Source organism: Anser brachyrhynchus (genome assembly GCF_964034855.1).
Source record: "Anser brachyrhynchus genome assembly, chromosome: 4".
NCBI lineage: Eukaryota > Metazoa > Chordata > Aves > Anseriformes > Anatidae > Anser > Anser brachyrhynchus.
The window spans coordinates 41,242,076-41,259,211 of record NC_137698.1 but is presented as its reverse complement, the minus strand read 5'-3'; the positions used below and the strand labels follow the sequence as shown (position 1 = coordinate 41,259,211).

Sequence of the window (17,136 nt, the reverse complement as noted above, 5' to 3'; positions counted from 1 at the left end):
GCTGGTGGGTTTCTCTCCTTACGTCCTAGAAGCAGATTGTGTAGGCCTAATTGCAGCTAAACATTATCATTTATAGTGAATATGCTGAGCTGATCTTGTATATTTTCTGATGCTGGCTACAGAAATATCAAGAGATCAAGTGTTTCCTAATATTTTCTTTTTCCTAGACGAAACATCAGCGTGCTGAGCTCAGTTATCTAGTTGATAGACCCCGACGGGTAAACAGGTATGAGCTTAGTCGCCTTTTCATAATGCATGCTTTAGCAAGTGTGAATGGGATGCAGAGATGTGTTTACTGCAGATGTAAAATAGTAGCAAAGCAGTGGGGAAATGGATGTATGTAGACATTAAATAAAATGCTGTCAACTAAATGAGTCTGAATTACGGCTTTTCTGAACTCTTTTCAAAGTCATCTGAAAAGAGAACAAAATCTCATTTCATGTATTAGCCTAAAACGTGCTTTAAATACTTATGAATCCTTCTGCAGGGTGTACCAGATAACACTGGCCTCTCTGAGTGACAATTTAGCTATCCAGCTTATGTAAATGATACCAAATTAATTATACCGATTACACGAAAAACATGCAAAGTGCTAATGCCTGCTGTCCGTTTCAGCTAGACTAGCAATGTCTGAAAACACAAGTTTTGTTTGTGGTGGACAGAGTGCCTCTGCAGAAGCAGTGCAGCAAGGCAGGAGTGGGTGAATGCAGCACCGTGTTTGGCCATGTGATGGCAGAAGAATGTTTTATGACTTCCTCTTTCATGTTTATTCTAATGTAAGGATGTTTGTGTGTCTAGTTCTGCATTCCAGGAAGCAGACATAGTAAGCTCTAAGGACAGTGGTCATGGAGACAGTGAGCAAGGAGACAGTGATCATGATGCCACTAATCGAGGTCAATCCTCTGGTAAGTCTGATAAGGCAGTGGAAATAGTCGATCTTTAAGTAGGGAGACTAGAAAGAGCGGTTACCTGTAGGAATATAATACAAGACCAGCATAAAATAATGTAAGCATATTGCATGGAAGGCTAGGTTTAAGCCAGCTTGCCACTATGGTAACCTACACAAGGAGACAATTTTGAATGCCATGCATTCAGGGGGCAAAACTTATTTTATTCTTTTGGTCTGGGGGCAGGGGGAGGTTGGCATGTTACTCTGCATTAGTGGCTGTAGCAAAACTTCCTTCACATTAAAGCAAAGTTATTGGTATGTTTTCTAGTGCATTTTTTCCCAACAATAGATTTTCAGGATTTCAAAGCATTAGGCAACTTTGTTTAGTAGACACTTCAGCTGGCACAGCAGCGTGAAGTGCAGGGGGAGTTCCCAAGGCAAAGAATGAGCCCAGTGACTGAATGACAGCCAGACTGTGAGGATTTTTGCTGGGGATCAGTGGAGACGCATTGGGTGTTCTGAATGGGTAATACCTTAGCATTTTTAGAGGACTGTTTTTCAATTCAAATTAACAGACCATATAGTGTAAGTGACCTCCATGTTAATAAGGCTAAGGTATTTTTAACCATATTTCTTTCAGCCCTAGCAAAGCCAATAAATGCTTTGAAAGGCTTCGATATAGCCATGATTCGAATCACCTAGAAAACATATACATTGCAGTATTATTCCTAGGCGTATGGCTTGCTGTCTTTGCTCTCATACTGTCAGTTTTCCTTTGAAAGGGACATTGTTTAGAGTCTGTGCATTAGAATTCATTCTCACCCCCACACTGCATTTTCGCCAGAAATGCTTTTACTTTCCTCCCTACCGCAGTTTCCAAAGGTCTGGTATGCCTTGAATCAATGAAGTGATTTCTTTCCCCTTGTTTCGTCTATGCCCTGTCATGTATTAGGAATTGTTACAAGTATGTCATACAAAAGACTGCATGAGTTTCTCCACTCTTCCATTTTTTAATTTTATTTTTATATTTTATTTTATTTTTCTCAAACTCCATTTAAAAACATTTCAGGGCAAGGGACTCTGCTGTCATAGCAGTGCAGCATCTCCTGTGTGCTGTTAATATCCTCTATGTTCCTGCTGCTATAGTCACTGTCCCCTTAACGATGGGAAACCCAGGAACCAGGGGAAGAGGAGGCTGCTACAGGGCCCCTTTATATTGCTGCAAGTCATTAATATGCAGACCTAATGAGACTTGAGAAGAGCCAAGAGTCTCCGGAGCTCCCTGCTTCTTGCAGGGCTTCATGCTAAGTGAACAGAGTGTCTATTTTGTGTCTGGGAACCTGACAACAAACCAGGTCTTGCCAGAAGTTTACATCTGAACACAGAGCCTCTTTCATTTTTGGCCTATATATGGCGTATGATTTATTGTTGTCTTAAAAAGCCATGTATTTAGCCTCCCCCCACCCATTCTTTTGCACTGTTTCTGATGCAGCAATCAGTGCTACTGAGTTATAAAAAGCTCCCTCTCCTCCTGCCCTCCCCGCATTCCCTTTTTTTTTTCCTTTTACAGATTTTACTGCAGCAGTCATCTCAATGAACATTTCAATCAGTTTAGTCCCTCAACATAATGAACCATAATAACCAAACAGGAGAGAAAAGAATAAACATCTGCAGAAGGGGCTGGGTTTGACTGATGGTGGGAATATAATCATATAGTTGCACATAAACTGAAAGCTATTTTCTTTTAGATGCATCCAGTGCTGTTATTGTTGTGCCTCTGCTCTCTATTCTTTCTCCCAGTTTTAAAAGTAGTCTATTTCAGATAAGAACACTGGGACTGTTGTCAAACTTGACGTTAGTTCCTAACTGGGTAAATTCCTTATTTTTCTTACTTCTATTTTACTGCATTAGAGGCAAAAACTACAGTTTCAAAATATTTTCAAATCACTCAGTGGTCTGATGTGATTTATGAACTTCTGTAACGTAAATGATGATTGCAGATGAGGTAATGAGTGCTGACAGTTAGGTTTGGTCAGCTCACAAGTAACAATTTTGAGCTGAAACCTCGAACACACAGAACTTCCAATTTAATATATTGGTGCTGTGCTTTCAGGGTAATTTGCATGAGCAATTTTTAAAATGCTGGTTCCCAATAAATATTTAAATACAATTCTCTGAAGAAATTGCTATCATTTCCTACTAATGTATAATACAGATTTCCTCTAAGTTTTGGGCTAAGTTGTGCTGTTACAGTGCAAAGAAAGTTCTCTTTGACCAAAGTGATGACAAGATACTTTGATATAAAGGCATCGCTCTTGCTATTAGCTTTTTGTGATTAATTTTATGAAAAAAATGAGCATAAATCCTGTTTGATCTTGAATGACTAGAGGAAATGTCTGAGGGAATGCCTTCTCAGTTTTTCAGTTACTCTAGTGCTTTATAATCAATTCTATCTAAATTATTAAAGGAAAACACAGTTGTTGATAATGCTTTTTTTCCCTAAGATATTACCTGATACCGTGCAGAATCATATTTGTTTTCAAAAGCATTGTATTTGTATCTGAAAATGTTTAGTCAAACATTCTCATTGAAAAATAATACTTCCTCCCTACCAGTTTTAGTCAGCAACATGTTTTGCTTGCAAAACATCTTTTTTTTTTCCTCTTCTGTGCATGACTTCTGTTACTGTTACCGGTGAAGAATCCTTTGGCGCACACATAGCTATTCTGTAGGAGTCCATTGCTAGGCTAGGTGGCTGTCAAAGTTGTGGTGAGTTATTAGTTGGGAAAGTAATCATGCAGGATGAAAATCTAGCAGAGTGTCATAGAGTTCTCCTCTACAATTATTTTGCAAAAATTCTGAACTAAGCTGTTCTGTGTGTCATAAAATGTCCCATTGTGTTTTGAAATAAGATTCTGGTTCACCTTTTAACGATGTATATTTTCTTGGTAGTGATTTAATCATGGTTTCTGGAAAGTATGTGAGGGATTCATATTGTTCCCATTAAGGTAGCACCGGAATGCATTATTATCTGCTTTCACATCTACCTCAATATCAATGAACTAGGAAAGGACTGTCATCTGCATTTAGCAGAGAATGGCAAGTAGTGGGATACTCAAAAATGTTCAAGAGCCTAATTTTTACTGATTGAGTGATTATTTCATTTAGGGGGCAAGGATCTGAGTCTTTCGGAAGATGGCCTTCCTAACGTTACGCAGGAAGTTTTTGGTAGTTGGAGGGAGGGGTTTCTCAAATCCAGAATGGGTGTTATAATTATTCGTGCTCTTCTTCTCTGGCTGAAAACTGTTGAGGCAAAAGCTGTTATTTTGTTGTAGAACAAATGCAACACTACTACCTATTATTAACACACTGTATTTCAGTCATGTTCTGTAGGAGTCATTTCTAAGCATGAAGTTAGTTTATTTCCCATGGTTGATTAAATTCTTGGCCTCCCTTGTGAAACTGCTGACTTGGGTGCCAATTAGTACTCTGTGTGTGTGTGTGTATGTTTAAATTGTGTGATTAGACACCTGTCCTGTAAGATTTGGACTCACGCCATCAACTTATTTTGTATGGTTGGTCACTAGCTACTCAGTTTTCTCACGCCGAACATGCAGAGTTCTTTACAATATTACCTTTGTTTCGCTGTCTTCACTGAATTGGCATGATCTCTCAGATGTACTTCAGGAAGGAGTATCTGAGATGTGAAGCAAAATACACATACTGTAAATTACATATTATAAAATGCATCAACTTTTTTACAATCTACTTGGTGCAGTACTGCACTGGACGGTATGTATTGGTGACTGCCTGAGAGCTAAGATCAGATTTCCACTATTGAAATTTATGAAGGGAAATGATAGTGGTCTAACATGAAGGCACAGGGTAAAACATTACCTTACACCAATTCAGATTTAGTAAACCCCAAGAGGTGTTATTGCTTGGGATGTAGAATAGCTATGATATTTCACTGTTCATAGGGACAAGAATTCGAGAAGTCACAAGGAGAATTTCAGTGATAAAGGGACAGAGGGGAAAAAAACAGTGTTCCTTCTGAGCCTATGCAGAGTGACAGCTAAATCCTGTTTTGAAGATCACTTGGGCTAACAGTCTATCTTGGATAAAGTAAGAGTGAACATTAAAATGGCTTATAAAAGTGCTCTGACTTGAACTGAGGGTTTGGTGGGTTTTTTTTGCCTTTTTTCTCTTCTTTCCTTGGGCTGCATGCTTAATAATGTTCACATCTCAATAGTCCAGATAGAGCTTTGAAGCTGAGATTTGGAAGAGCTGAATATTGAAGATTTTTAAGTCTTTTTTTTCACATTCTCATGCAGATGAAGTCAGTTTTATCCAAGGCAGCACACCAATTACTTAGCAAGAAAGAATGATAATAACTCTGTTTCATGAAGTCCATTTCTTCAGTAGATAAAGTCTTCCACAAAGGAGGTTAAAATCATTATCCTTATTTACAGACAGAAAACATGAATCACAGGGAAATGACTAACTTGCTCAAGGATAATCTAACCAAATGGGTAGCCGAGCTGGTAAGGGAGCTCCAAAAAGGAGTTCTGGTTCCCTACGTCATATCTATTTGCCGTCCAATCCTTAGAAAGTTACTACAGAAGAAGCAACAAATGCCATTTAATTCTAAGGAAAAGTCAAATTCATGAGGAAAAATAAAAGAAAGGTACACATTGGGGGGAAAAAAAAAACCTCTTGATAACAATACTACAAAAATATTAAAATATTTTGCATTTTTTTTCTTTTTATTACATCATTTACACAGTAATATATATATGAACATGTTCAATCATTACTCTAAGGGCTTGGTATATAGCTCTTCTCTCAATTACATTAAGAAATGATAAATTATTTAAAAATGGTTTTAGGCTTAATTTTCCCTTTGATCTTAAATTGTCTTTCAAATCAAGTAGAATCCATGCACAAAACAAAAAAATAATTTGATTTTCTCCTTTTGAAATACAAAAAGGAAGCAAACTTGGACTGTGCTTTAGAAAGGGAATACTACCAAGTAGTATTCAAAGCACCTGAGGTCAGGAAATTCAGATGCAGATATGCAACTTATTATTTAACTCCTTTCTCAGTTTTTTGTTTCCTTTGAGGAAGGGGCAGGGGCTCTTTTTCCTTCAAAATCTGCAAAGTTAGGTTGTGCAAAAGCTCATATTGCCCACTGGCCTTTCTAGATAAGACTTGACCTTTGCTGTGAGCTTTTATATGTATGCTGTATTTGGAATAGCTCAATGCTTATAATTTTTTGGCTCTTTTTGGTGCTCTATACTATCTATTTGTATCTGCAAAGGACGTTTGAAATTCATAATTCAGAGCCACCTTTAAAATCTCAGCTTATCTACATGCAAGGTCTAATACGATAACTAAGTGGGAAATATAAAGCATTTTTCATTAATGTGGATTTGCAATTATGTTGGATAGTTTACTTCAGACCATATACATACGCAGATTTATGAGGGAGATGAGATGGAAGTGTCATACTGCTGAACGTTTATTTTTGTTATAAATCAAGAATATGATTCTTGGTGAATAAAGGAGTTCTGTGCTGAATTTCTTACGTCATGTAGTGTGATATACTCTTCCTTCCTGGAATCTAGCAAACAGCCTTTCCTGCCCTGCCACCCACCCCATTTTTAATGCTTTTCAATTAAAAACAGAGAAATCTATAGTGTGACCCACAGGAAAAAAGTGGAGGAAGAATAGCTCATATCATAGTCAATGTAAATATACGTAGGTACCCAGGGATTCCAAAACTAGACTGATAATCTGAATTTATTTTCTGTTTAAATATTAAAGCCAAAGGCTTAGTCCTGCACCCATTAACCTCTTAGGGAACTCTGTGACTGAATCAAGTAGGAGCAATACCCAGCCCAGTTTTCTCTGAACAGCTGTTTGCATGGTAATCAAACTTTCTAGCTACATGTTAGCAGTGGGTGTTGAAATTTGGATATTTTTTTTTTTATACTTACATTTTCTTTTAGAAGTTCTCAGCTTCTTGGGGGGGTGGATTTGTCATACAAGTTTACAGTTGATATCTCCTACATTCATTACTTTGTTTATTCAAAATCCTGATTTAAGGAGGCTGTAACATTTCCTTTATAAACTGTTACATAATACTATTTGGCGCACTGTCATAGAGAAGCAGTATTCAAAAAGGAACTAAAAATTAATTTTTGGATAGAGACATTTTGCAGTTTAGCAGCTGACGTGAAAACAAAATAGTAAAATGGAGGTTAATTTTCCAGAGGAAATAAAAATCCACAAGCAGATAAAAGAATCTATCTTTGAATATATGTCTTAAATACAACATTACTATAATATCTTTCTCCCCACTGACAAAAGAATGCAGTTTAATATTTATCCATAATTTTTTCTGTCTTATGCTCTCTTTGATAAAGCGTTGAATGAATGTAGTCATTGGTACACTGTTACCAAAATGTAACTGTAATCAGTTCCCTATTAGAAGCAAGGTTATTTCTTGTTTACATGTAACTTTGCTAGGAAATGTGAAAAAAAAGAACAAAAATGTTCTAAACAGCAAAGAAGTTTGAATTCTAGAGTATGTCTTTTCTTGCATAAGAGATATTTTTATTCAAACGCTTCTGTATATAAGATACACATGTGCGCATATGCACATGGTTTTATAGACATGGCTATGTGTTCATTTCTTTCCAGGAAGCCTCTACCTAACCTTTCTTTTCAGTCGTTGTTAGCTACTACTATTACAGAATTTAGAACCATACAATTTGTACATGTTGCATGATGATCTTCATTTGATTCCTTAATCGTATCTGCAGTTCACGTTTGCATTCTTCAACAGTTCACTGATCAGTAATTTATTTTCAGACTTGTGCATGCCAATTTTCGATGCGAGGTTCTAATCGAAGCTGGACCTAGCATTGTATATGACGTAATTTAAAATTAAAAAGTCATTATAAAGGGAGATTAATCTGAGGTAAAAAGCTTTTTTCTTCATTTTTTCCCCTTTTATTTCTGTCTGCTTAAATGACTGCCTTTAGATCTCAAGCACTTGTTGATAGCTCAGAAAGAGTCTTGCTTGCTGAAGAGATTGTTTTGTGTAATGTGAAATTACACAGACATATTACTAAAATATATCAAATTATAGTTCAAAACAGTGGTAGCATTCTTAATACTAAAGCTCACATTGGAGATTGAGCTAATCAAGTCTTTCACAATGTTGGCTGGTGAATGAGCTACAATGCATGAAGCTTATTACAGCTTTTCAATATATTTTTTTTCTATTTCTCTTGCAAGTTGTCTTTTTTTTTTTTTCCAAATTCTAACGGAATGCCTGTAAATGCAGTGTTTGTAACATCTAGTTAAGTTTTGACATACATCTATTCTAAGACACTTAATCTTTATAAGTACAAGAAAAGGATATTTCTTTACTGCTTTTTTTTTTATGGTGTTGAATAACAACTTGAAGACCTTAGTATTTATTTTCCTCTATGCCTGTGATTTCATACACCATTCCTCTCAAAACAAGTGTAATCCAACAACTCAGTGAATCACTGTCAGGAAATATTCTTTAGGACTGCTGTTCTTAAGATAGTCAATGGAAGCATAGCTTGTCATTGAAATCTTAATAGCATTAAAGGATTTGTAAGCAAACAGTTTTGTGTTGGCAGGGACAGGTGTTTGCTGATATAGCGGAAACATTAACAATTTTGTCGATAGTATCCACAGCCATATCACGTTGGACTACAGCTACCTTTGTACTGCTAATTAGAGTTATTTACTATAGGATTCCATCCCATTACTTGGATGACTAGATAGTAAGGACTGCTGTGGTAGCAGTGAACACTGCTTCTGAAATAATGATGTAATGATTGATTTAGTAAGCCATCTTGATCACTTAAAAGCTGGATTCCTACTCTGTAAGATCTGCTTTTCATTTCAATAGGTTCTGTCTGTGTGCACGCATGCACGGCTAGTTCCTTTATAAGACTTAAAAATATTTCATTTTCATAAATGAAATCTGTGATTCCTCAATCGTATCATTTCATTTCTTTGGTCAGAGATAAGTTTATGCAAAAACAATTCCTTCACTTCTTAAATGTGTATTTTTGACTGAGAACAATGTCTGGAAACACAGACGTTGCCAACTGATCCTTACTGAAACGGGTTCTAAAAAGTGAGATCGGCAAGCTGTTTTATGAGCTAGAACCATCAGTACCCTTCTTCTTGTCATACCTTCTGTCCGTGTGTGTGTGCATGTGTGTGACGTTCTAGCATTTATTTACACTTACTCAGTGGTGTCATTGACTTCTGAAGACCGGACAATCAGATTTTTTTTGTTGACATGGAGGTAGTGGAAGAAGTTCTTAGGAGGTTTCTCTTTTTTCTCAGCAGTCTTTCTTATCTGTCAGCAGCCGTTCATGATGCTGAAGCTTGTATCTGTAGTTTCTTTTTCTCTCATGCTTGCAGGCATGGATCTCTTCTCCAATTGCACAGAGGAATGTAAAGCACTGGGCCACTCAGATCGGTGCTGGATGCCTTCCTTTGTCCCATCCGATGGACGCCAAGCTGCAGATTACCGCAGCAATCTGCACGTACCTGGCATGGACTCCGTTCCAGACACTGAAGTGTTTGAAACACCAGAAGCCCAGCCGGGGGCAGAAAGGTCCTTCTCCACCTTCGGCAAAGAGAAGGCCCTTCACAACACTCTGGAGAGGAAGGAGTTGGATGGACTGCTGTCTAATACACGAGCGCCTTACAAACCACCATATTTGAGTAAGTACTATTCACAAGGCTGTATGAAAGTGTTCCCTTTGCGGGAATAAAAATGAGCTCTTTCTGCTATTCATAATAGGAATAATACAAACAAAATTTTAGAAGCAGTGGGGAAAAATGGCTTCCCTTGCGGTCAGGCACCACTGAGGAAGGCATCATTCAGTGCTTTTTAAAAAAGACAAGACCTTGATTCTTGTTAGTAAGACATGATTGTCAACTACAAAAGCATCAGATGATAGCATTAGTGGGGGAGTTACTCAAATTTGTTTTCTGATGCTGGATTATTTCCAAATTTTTCATGGTTAGGTTGGTTTAAAAATAGACAGGGTAACATTTTTTTAAGAAAAAAAATGAAAAAAAAAGTCAAATAGAAAGTCAAAATGAAAAAAAAAAGTCAACCCTTTCGTTGGTTTGATTTGGTTTGTTTTTTTTTTTCCTTTCAAATGTCCTAGGAGCTTCTCATTATTTTTTCCTCTTATCTTTTATATTGAGCAGTACCTTGATGATTATTATTTTAAACTAACTATTTACATAGTTAACATTAGGGGTTTGGAAGGAAGAAGATAAAACTTTTTACTTTCCATCTGATCATCTTTCAGCCTATGTAATATCAACTTCTGTCAGTGTTCCTCAGTGCCTTCTGTCTTGTTCCAAAATCTTATCTCTTCGGTCAACTTTTGACTGTGGTTTGGTGACGTAAGTGTCATAGATCTCAAAAAGACTTGTAATTTTGTAGAGTCTGAGACAGACGTAGAGCTCTTGAGTACTATGTTGATCTAATAGGTCTTTCTATTTAGTAGCCTTCTGTATTTTATTAGAGACTGTAATCTTCTTGACTTCAAGAATTTAACTTGATGCTTATCTCATCCAAATAAGCCAAAGACTTTGACATTGCAATCCTAACTCTTTTCAAAGCATCAGAAGTCTTTAAGAACAGCAGATCAGGAAGAAAAAAAAACAAATCAATGAATGTTATTCATTTATTTATTTTTATAAAGTATTTATCAGTTCTGAAAGGTGCTTCACTGGCAGTTTTGGAGTATGAAGATCTTTGCTACAGATCATTCTCAGCACAGGCAACACAGTTCTTTCATCCTAGTTAGTTCTGTCCGGGAATTTCAGTCTTTCAGAGAGGTCTTCTTACCATTTCAGTCTTCAGATTTGCTTTACCGAAAGCTTTTAAATTAGGGTACCAATTATGAGATGTGGAAGCCATTCCTAAAACAAAACAAAAAAAACAACAACAGCAACTAAAAAAACTGTCCTGAGGCAGTCAGCTAAAATGCCAGGTGTCGATCATCTGGTCATACTCTGAAGACCCATATGAAGTTTCACATAGCTACGATGTAATGACTCTACCGAACTGGTCTAAGCTGTAACTTAGCAATACTGATGTCATATCTATCACTTCAGTTAAAAAATTAAGGTTTTACAGCAGTCATGGTCCAACAACAACAGAGTTCTGATGCTGTATGTACATTATAATAGTGATTATATCTGGTGACATAATGTAATAATGATTTTCTTATTCATACTATAGGGATTTGAAATTTTGCTCAGCTAACATAAGTAGTTTTGTTGAATGTGTTTACATGTGGACATTGGTCCACATTTCATTGTTCCACATTTTACACTTTCCTGGTATAAGGGCATGAAGAATAGGAAGTAAAATGTTTAAAATAAACAATATAAATGAGTGGTATTATATAATCCACACTTGAGAATCCAGATTTAATTTTGCCTTTTTTCTTTGGATCTTGAAGCAGAAACTGCCAGAAAACAGTAATATTTATTTTCCCTTACTGAATAGTTTCTTTAGTAAAATTTTAGATTAAAATTATATAGTAAATAACAGGAGAAAAGAAAATAAAATGAGCCTAACAGTTGTAGCAGTGAGTAAATAATTCATTATTAATAATGTGTTCAATGAATAAGGCAAGAGGAATGTGTGAGGGGAAGTTGATTCAGGAAGGAACTTTAGCTGAGCCACTGAGTGACTACAACTTTAATAACATTTAAATTCAACTTCTTAACAAAAAAGATTGTATCAGAACAGTTTGTCAGTAGAACAATTTTTTCAAAGAAGTGATTAAAATGTATGAAACGAGACCCTCATGTTCAGCAAAAATGCTGTATAAAAAGTTTCAGCATGTATGAAAACAGCTGTATGTAAAAGAAAATGGCAGCAAAGAGGGAAAAGTATATTGAATGGTTCAAAAGGTATTTGAACTGGAAAAGGTATTAATTAAAATGATCTGTAAAGACCAGATGTTCTAGCTGGTAAATTTTAGGATGGAAAAGAAGAAAGGTGAGGAACTTCTTAGAGCAAATAGTGAAAGTCAGGAAATTATATACAGACAAGTTTTAGGATGTCAAATATAAGAAGTCTAGGAGAGAATTGGTGGGTCTCTCAAGCCACAGTTAGGACAGAGAGGGTAAACTGTTTCTTTGAAATTGTCTTCACAGGAGGAGGGAGAGATAGAGGGAGGGAGTAAGAAAGAAAGAAAGGCATTTTTAGGAAGCTGCCCATCCCAGGTAACCTGTTCAACTACTTGTTCAAGACTGCATCATGAAAGAGGATGTTGATGAAAACAACAATAGGAAGAAGCCAAGGGTTTATATGTTTCTTTAATAATCAGTTTTTAACAAAAGCTAGTGACCAAAGAAAGTCAGAAATTGTATTTATCATTTTTTTTTAAAGTACTAGAAAAAGTTGTAAATTTGAGACTGGTAAGAAACGTTAGCACAAGACATAAAATTGTGACTGGGGTTTTAAGAACAAGGTAGCTGGCATCTGTCCAGGAAAACGGCACAGAAAGATCGTCAATCTATTAGAATTTTGACAGAGTGGGTGAGAATTAATCAATACAGCATATCTGAACTGTCAAAAAAAGCCTTTAGCCTAGCTTCTGTGTAGTAGAAGAAGCTACTAAAGTAAGCAAGTGTTGTTGCAGGGAAAGCATTAGCAAATTTTGTGTCTGAGAGACAGAAAAAATTCATAAGGATAAATGGGACACTTTAGCAGAAGCAGAGTTCTCCTAGCATCTGTATGGAGATCCATGGACTTTAAAGCATTAATTTTCTAGAAAAGGAAATGAACATAAAAGGGACAGTATTTGCAGATGACATAAAATGATTTAGGTCAATCAGGTCTCTAATAGACTATGTATGTCCACATAATTCAGTGAAGCCTGAGCTTTTGAATTAGCTCGTTCTGTAAATGGAAGCTGCACAACAATGTCGTCACAGAGGAACAGCTGAGAGGACTTATTAGTTTGAGCTGTGCCACGAGTGCAGTGGGTACGGATGTGAACTGATAGCTCAACGTGGAGCTCTCACCGCCCCATTATGAGCCTGTTTGCTCAAGGCTGCATCTGCCTGGAGATCCCTGAACTGCGTTCTGATGGGCACCTTCAATGCTCAGCTTTAGAAAAGACAAACAAGGATGGCAATGCATGTTATGAGAAATTTGACCTCTTCTTGAGAAAAAAGACCGTGGAATGAGTCCCTGGAAAATGTCCCCCGATGTGCAGAGCCAGCAAGTAGGAATGAATTGTCAACTTGTAAAAAGGAATTGAACTGAAAATACACTAAGATAAACTATTACAAAAACATTACACAAACCATACCAATCTGTTGCTCTAGCCGGTCTATTCATTCCATAGAAATACATAGCATAATGGTGAAAATACTGAAAATATTTCTGTGCAAAGCCATATCAAAAGTTTAGCACTAATTAATTTAGACAAGCTATCATAGGGACATGAATTAAACAGGAGAGTGAATGAACACAGAGAAGTTAAGCTGGGCATCTCCATTTGCCATTTTCAGTTAAAAAAGAGCAACAAAACAATTGAGGAGCAAACATGTCATGAAATGGGAAGATAATACACATTTGATAAGTTGATACACATTTGACAGAAATGCTAGAGTAATCTGTCAAACTCATGGTTATGGGGGACAAATAAAGGGCTTTGTAGTGGAGAAGAGGCAAGTAAGAGGTCTGCTTGTTTGTTTTTTTGGGGCTTAGGTCATTGAATATTTAGGTCATCTATTACTTTGGGCAATGCCCTCAGGTGGGAACAGTATGATTAGCACCATTTCATTCATCTCACTAGTGTGTTGGTCTACAACTGATGATAAGTAGCTTTTAAATTATTTTCCTGTATTCTTTTTTTCCCTCCTGTAATTGTGGATTGTTCTAGACATGCATTTTTTAATAATAGTTTAGAGCTTTCCTAAAAGCTATGCACTGACATTTTTTAATGTATTTTTCTTCCTACTAAGAGGTTAGGATTTTTTAATATATGAAAATATTCAGGTATTGCCATAATACTTTAACTGTATATGTAGAAATGTTTATTTTGCTCTAGAAATTACTTTGGCATAGATTAATTTACTTTGTAAGCAAGTTAAAATAAGCTACATAAAGGCACAATTTACTGCACAGGATAATAGCATCCATGCCAGGAGATACTGTGGAATAACAGTTGTGATCCAAAGTAGCCCCCTAATCAACTCTGCAATATTTCCTACGTACATGCAAGCATCTTTGCATTCACTGCTGAAACTAGAAAATTATCATGGTAATAACTACACCATCAATGATGCCAACACCATCAATGTATTTTATGTATGAATCGGGATACTATCATGTTAGGTATGACGGGGAGAGAGAGGGAATTAAAAACTGATCCCTTTCCCAAAGAGACAGCAGCCTAAGTAAGGTAGCCTAAGTAGAAGAAACAAAATCACCTTCTTCGGCTAACCGTTTTGTATTGTGTCGCAGGGATACTCTATGCTACCTTTGATAGATGTACGTAGGTCTAGGTTTACAGAGACAAATAACTTGCATTAGTCTTGTTTGTATCATCCAAAATATTTAACAAAGCTTGTGTTCATCCTGTGTCTCTGTTTCTTAGCCTGGATAGCCATTGCTTCACTCTGCAGTAGAGGTGCAATGAAGGTCTGTGCACGATCAGGGAGATTGGGCTTGGGTCTGAGCAGAAGTGTAGAAAGTGTAGATGTAATCCGAGATTCTGGTTCTACAAAATCTTTGGCATCTGCTCGACTCATCGTATTCAAGTCAGCTAGGTTTACAAATAAAATTAAAAAGCTTTCAAAAAGTCTTTGCCCAGTTGAATTTAGGAATGGGACCATCAATTTATTTCAAATAATCTACTACAGAGATACCACAAAGAATGGTTTATCTTACAGTCATTATCCATCCCCCTGAATTAGACTAGAGCAAATGACATCGAGGACTAGATGAGAAAAATGTTCTTGTCTTTCCACTAGGACAAGATACGTCTCACAATCCTCTGATTGTTTTTCAAAGGAATAAAAAAAAGCACATGTAAAGATTTTGGGTGGGCATTTGACATCTTTAGGATCACAAAGGCTATTTCTGTGTGGCAGGACATGTAACACAATTTTCTGCTATTATTTAACATAAATATATAAAAGGAGTGTTAAGCAAGTCTTTGCTGTTTTGGAAAAGTTTCCCAAAAAAATAAGCAAATTACCATTTTGTACATTTAATATAATGGAAGAAGAATTTTCTTCTTATTTATTTGCATCTTATTGCTGGAAATCACAGCTGTGATAGACATTATAGCATTGCATTTGCATAAATGTAAATAACAGTTATTTTGATTGGAACACAAGTTTTTAAAATTATCAATCCTTTCTACATTTTTGTTTTTAAAAATTAGTCTATTTAATTTCTAATACAAATCAGATAATCTTGTGAGCCTGCTAGTCCCTTCACGAATACTGTTTTCAGTTTCCACATATTTGAAGTAAATATGCACATTAGTAAAAGCAAACAAATTATTAAAAAAAAATAAATTTTATTGTTATGAATGAGCAAATAACGGTATGTACACAGTGAAAGAGTTGTTTGGGAACAGTAGTTTCATGCTCAAAACTAATGTTAAAATTTTATCTTTCAACTTTAAATCTGACCTGCAATGCTGAATATCCTGCATATCCCATTACAGACAGTGGAACTCTTATCGTATATTGAGGAATTTATCTGCATGACAGGGTACAACTCTCATTTCTGCACAAATGAGAAAGATTTTCTCCATGCCGAGCTGCTCAGCAAAAATGGAGGCTGAGTTGAAAAGCCAACATGTAATGCTAATAAACCTAATTGTATACTTTTTATGCAGATAACTCTATCTGCAATGCTAAGAGATTTATTCGCTTATACCTAAAGTTTGCTAGTTCAAATACATCTCTATCAGGTAAATAAAGTTTACAAAAAAAACAAAACCTTTAAAAGGTAATATTAATTAAAATATAAACAGAGGAGTGCAAGACTGATGTGTTTTTAGTCATTATTGTAGGTACTGTGTGGTCTTGAATAAACCAGTTAAGATGATTCACTGTTCAATGATTATTGCATAACTTCTGAAAGGCATTTTTATCTTATGTTCATGACTGGTTTGAATTCTTCATCTGAATTTATTCCTCTTGCAGCTATCACTCAAAAGGAAGAACTCTTACAGGGTATTACAGCAATAATAGAAAGGAAATAGATAATTCAGAAAACAAAATTAGAAATTAATATATCAATATGCAAAGATAACTTGGCTGTAGCCCAGTAAAACCTACAAATTACTTTTTTTTTTTTTAAAAAAAAGATGAATGTAAGAATAAGAAATAAGCATTCTTTTAATTTTAAAGCACAGGTGTTAGCTGTTACATTTAAATGCTATTTGCTTAAGTCCTTTTATTTAACTGTGGTCTTAGAGCTCCCTGTGTTACTCAAAACGCTGATGGAAAAAAAGCACCAGTTATTTGGTTTACATAGCATCTTTTATCTAGGAGGACTGTAGAGCTCTTTGCATCTATAGTGCAGGAAAATGACTGAAGAAGGTTAAGGGAATTTAAATAACTTATTTGAAAGAAAATTCTACATTTGCTTTGTCCTAAAATATGTATCTATCCAACTTTTTTTCTTCTAATAGCTGTAGAAGTCTATATTTGCTAGTTCTGACTGGATCACATAGAAGTCTTGTATATTTAACTGTCTCAGACTTGTGCTATATTTATTCATTTATGTCAATTTTGAGAGTGCTTATGTCTGCTGTGAGTTATGCCATCTCTGGAAAGTTTGTTTTGTGTGGGTGTTTTGGTTTGTCTTTGTTTTGTTTGTTTGTTTTTTAAATAATTAAATTCTGTTTTCTGGATTCCTACTAGTTGAATATGGGAGAAACCAGCAGAAAAATTGTTTGAAACTTCAGGAGTTATTTTTGGGATTCTCATCTTTCAAATTTAAATCCTATCTCAAAAGTAATTTAGCCAGTTATGGACGTGAGTTTCTGTAGAAAGCAATGAGATGTTTGCAGTTACATTTTTCCGAGGCATTGAAGTTATTTATTTTTGATAGGCAAGTTCTTTTCAGTATGAATAAATGTTGCTCTTACATGCACAGACGTTAATGTGATGGTCAG

The 17,136-nt window shown here is 35.8% G+C and overlaps 1 protein-coding gene across 11 annotated transcripts in view; it reads left to right on the top strand.

Annotated features, from left to right (window-relative positions):
- The window catches only part of PCDH10 (protocadherin 10), a 37,557-nt gene that overhangs the window by 5,652 nt on the left and 14,769 nt on the right, over positions 1 to 17,136 (top strand). For 6 of the 11 annotated variants that reach the window (XM_080591424.1, XM_080591429.1, XM_080591431.1 and 3 more), the window contains exons 2-4: positions 168 to 226; positions 799 to 905; positions 9,344 to 9,673. In XM_080591424.1, coding sequence (XP_080447550.1) covers positions 168 to 226; positions 799 to 905; positions 9,344 to 9,673 — 496 coding nt within the window. Of the gene's footprint in view, positions 1 to 167; positions 227 to 798; positions 906 to 2,459; positions 5,640 to 9,343; positions 9,674 to 17,136 lie in introns of those variants that run through there. The other 5 variants (XM_080591426.1, XM_080591428.1, XM_080591432.1 and 2 more) reach the window with 3 other exon arrangements.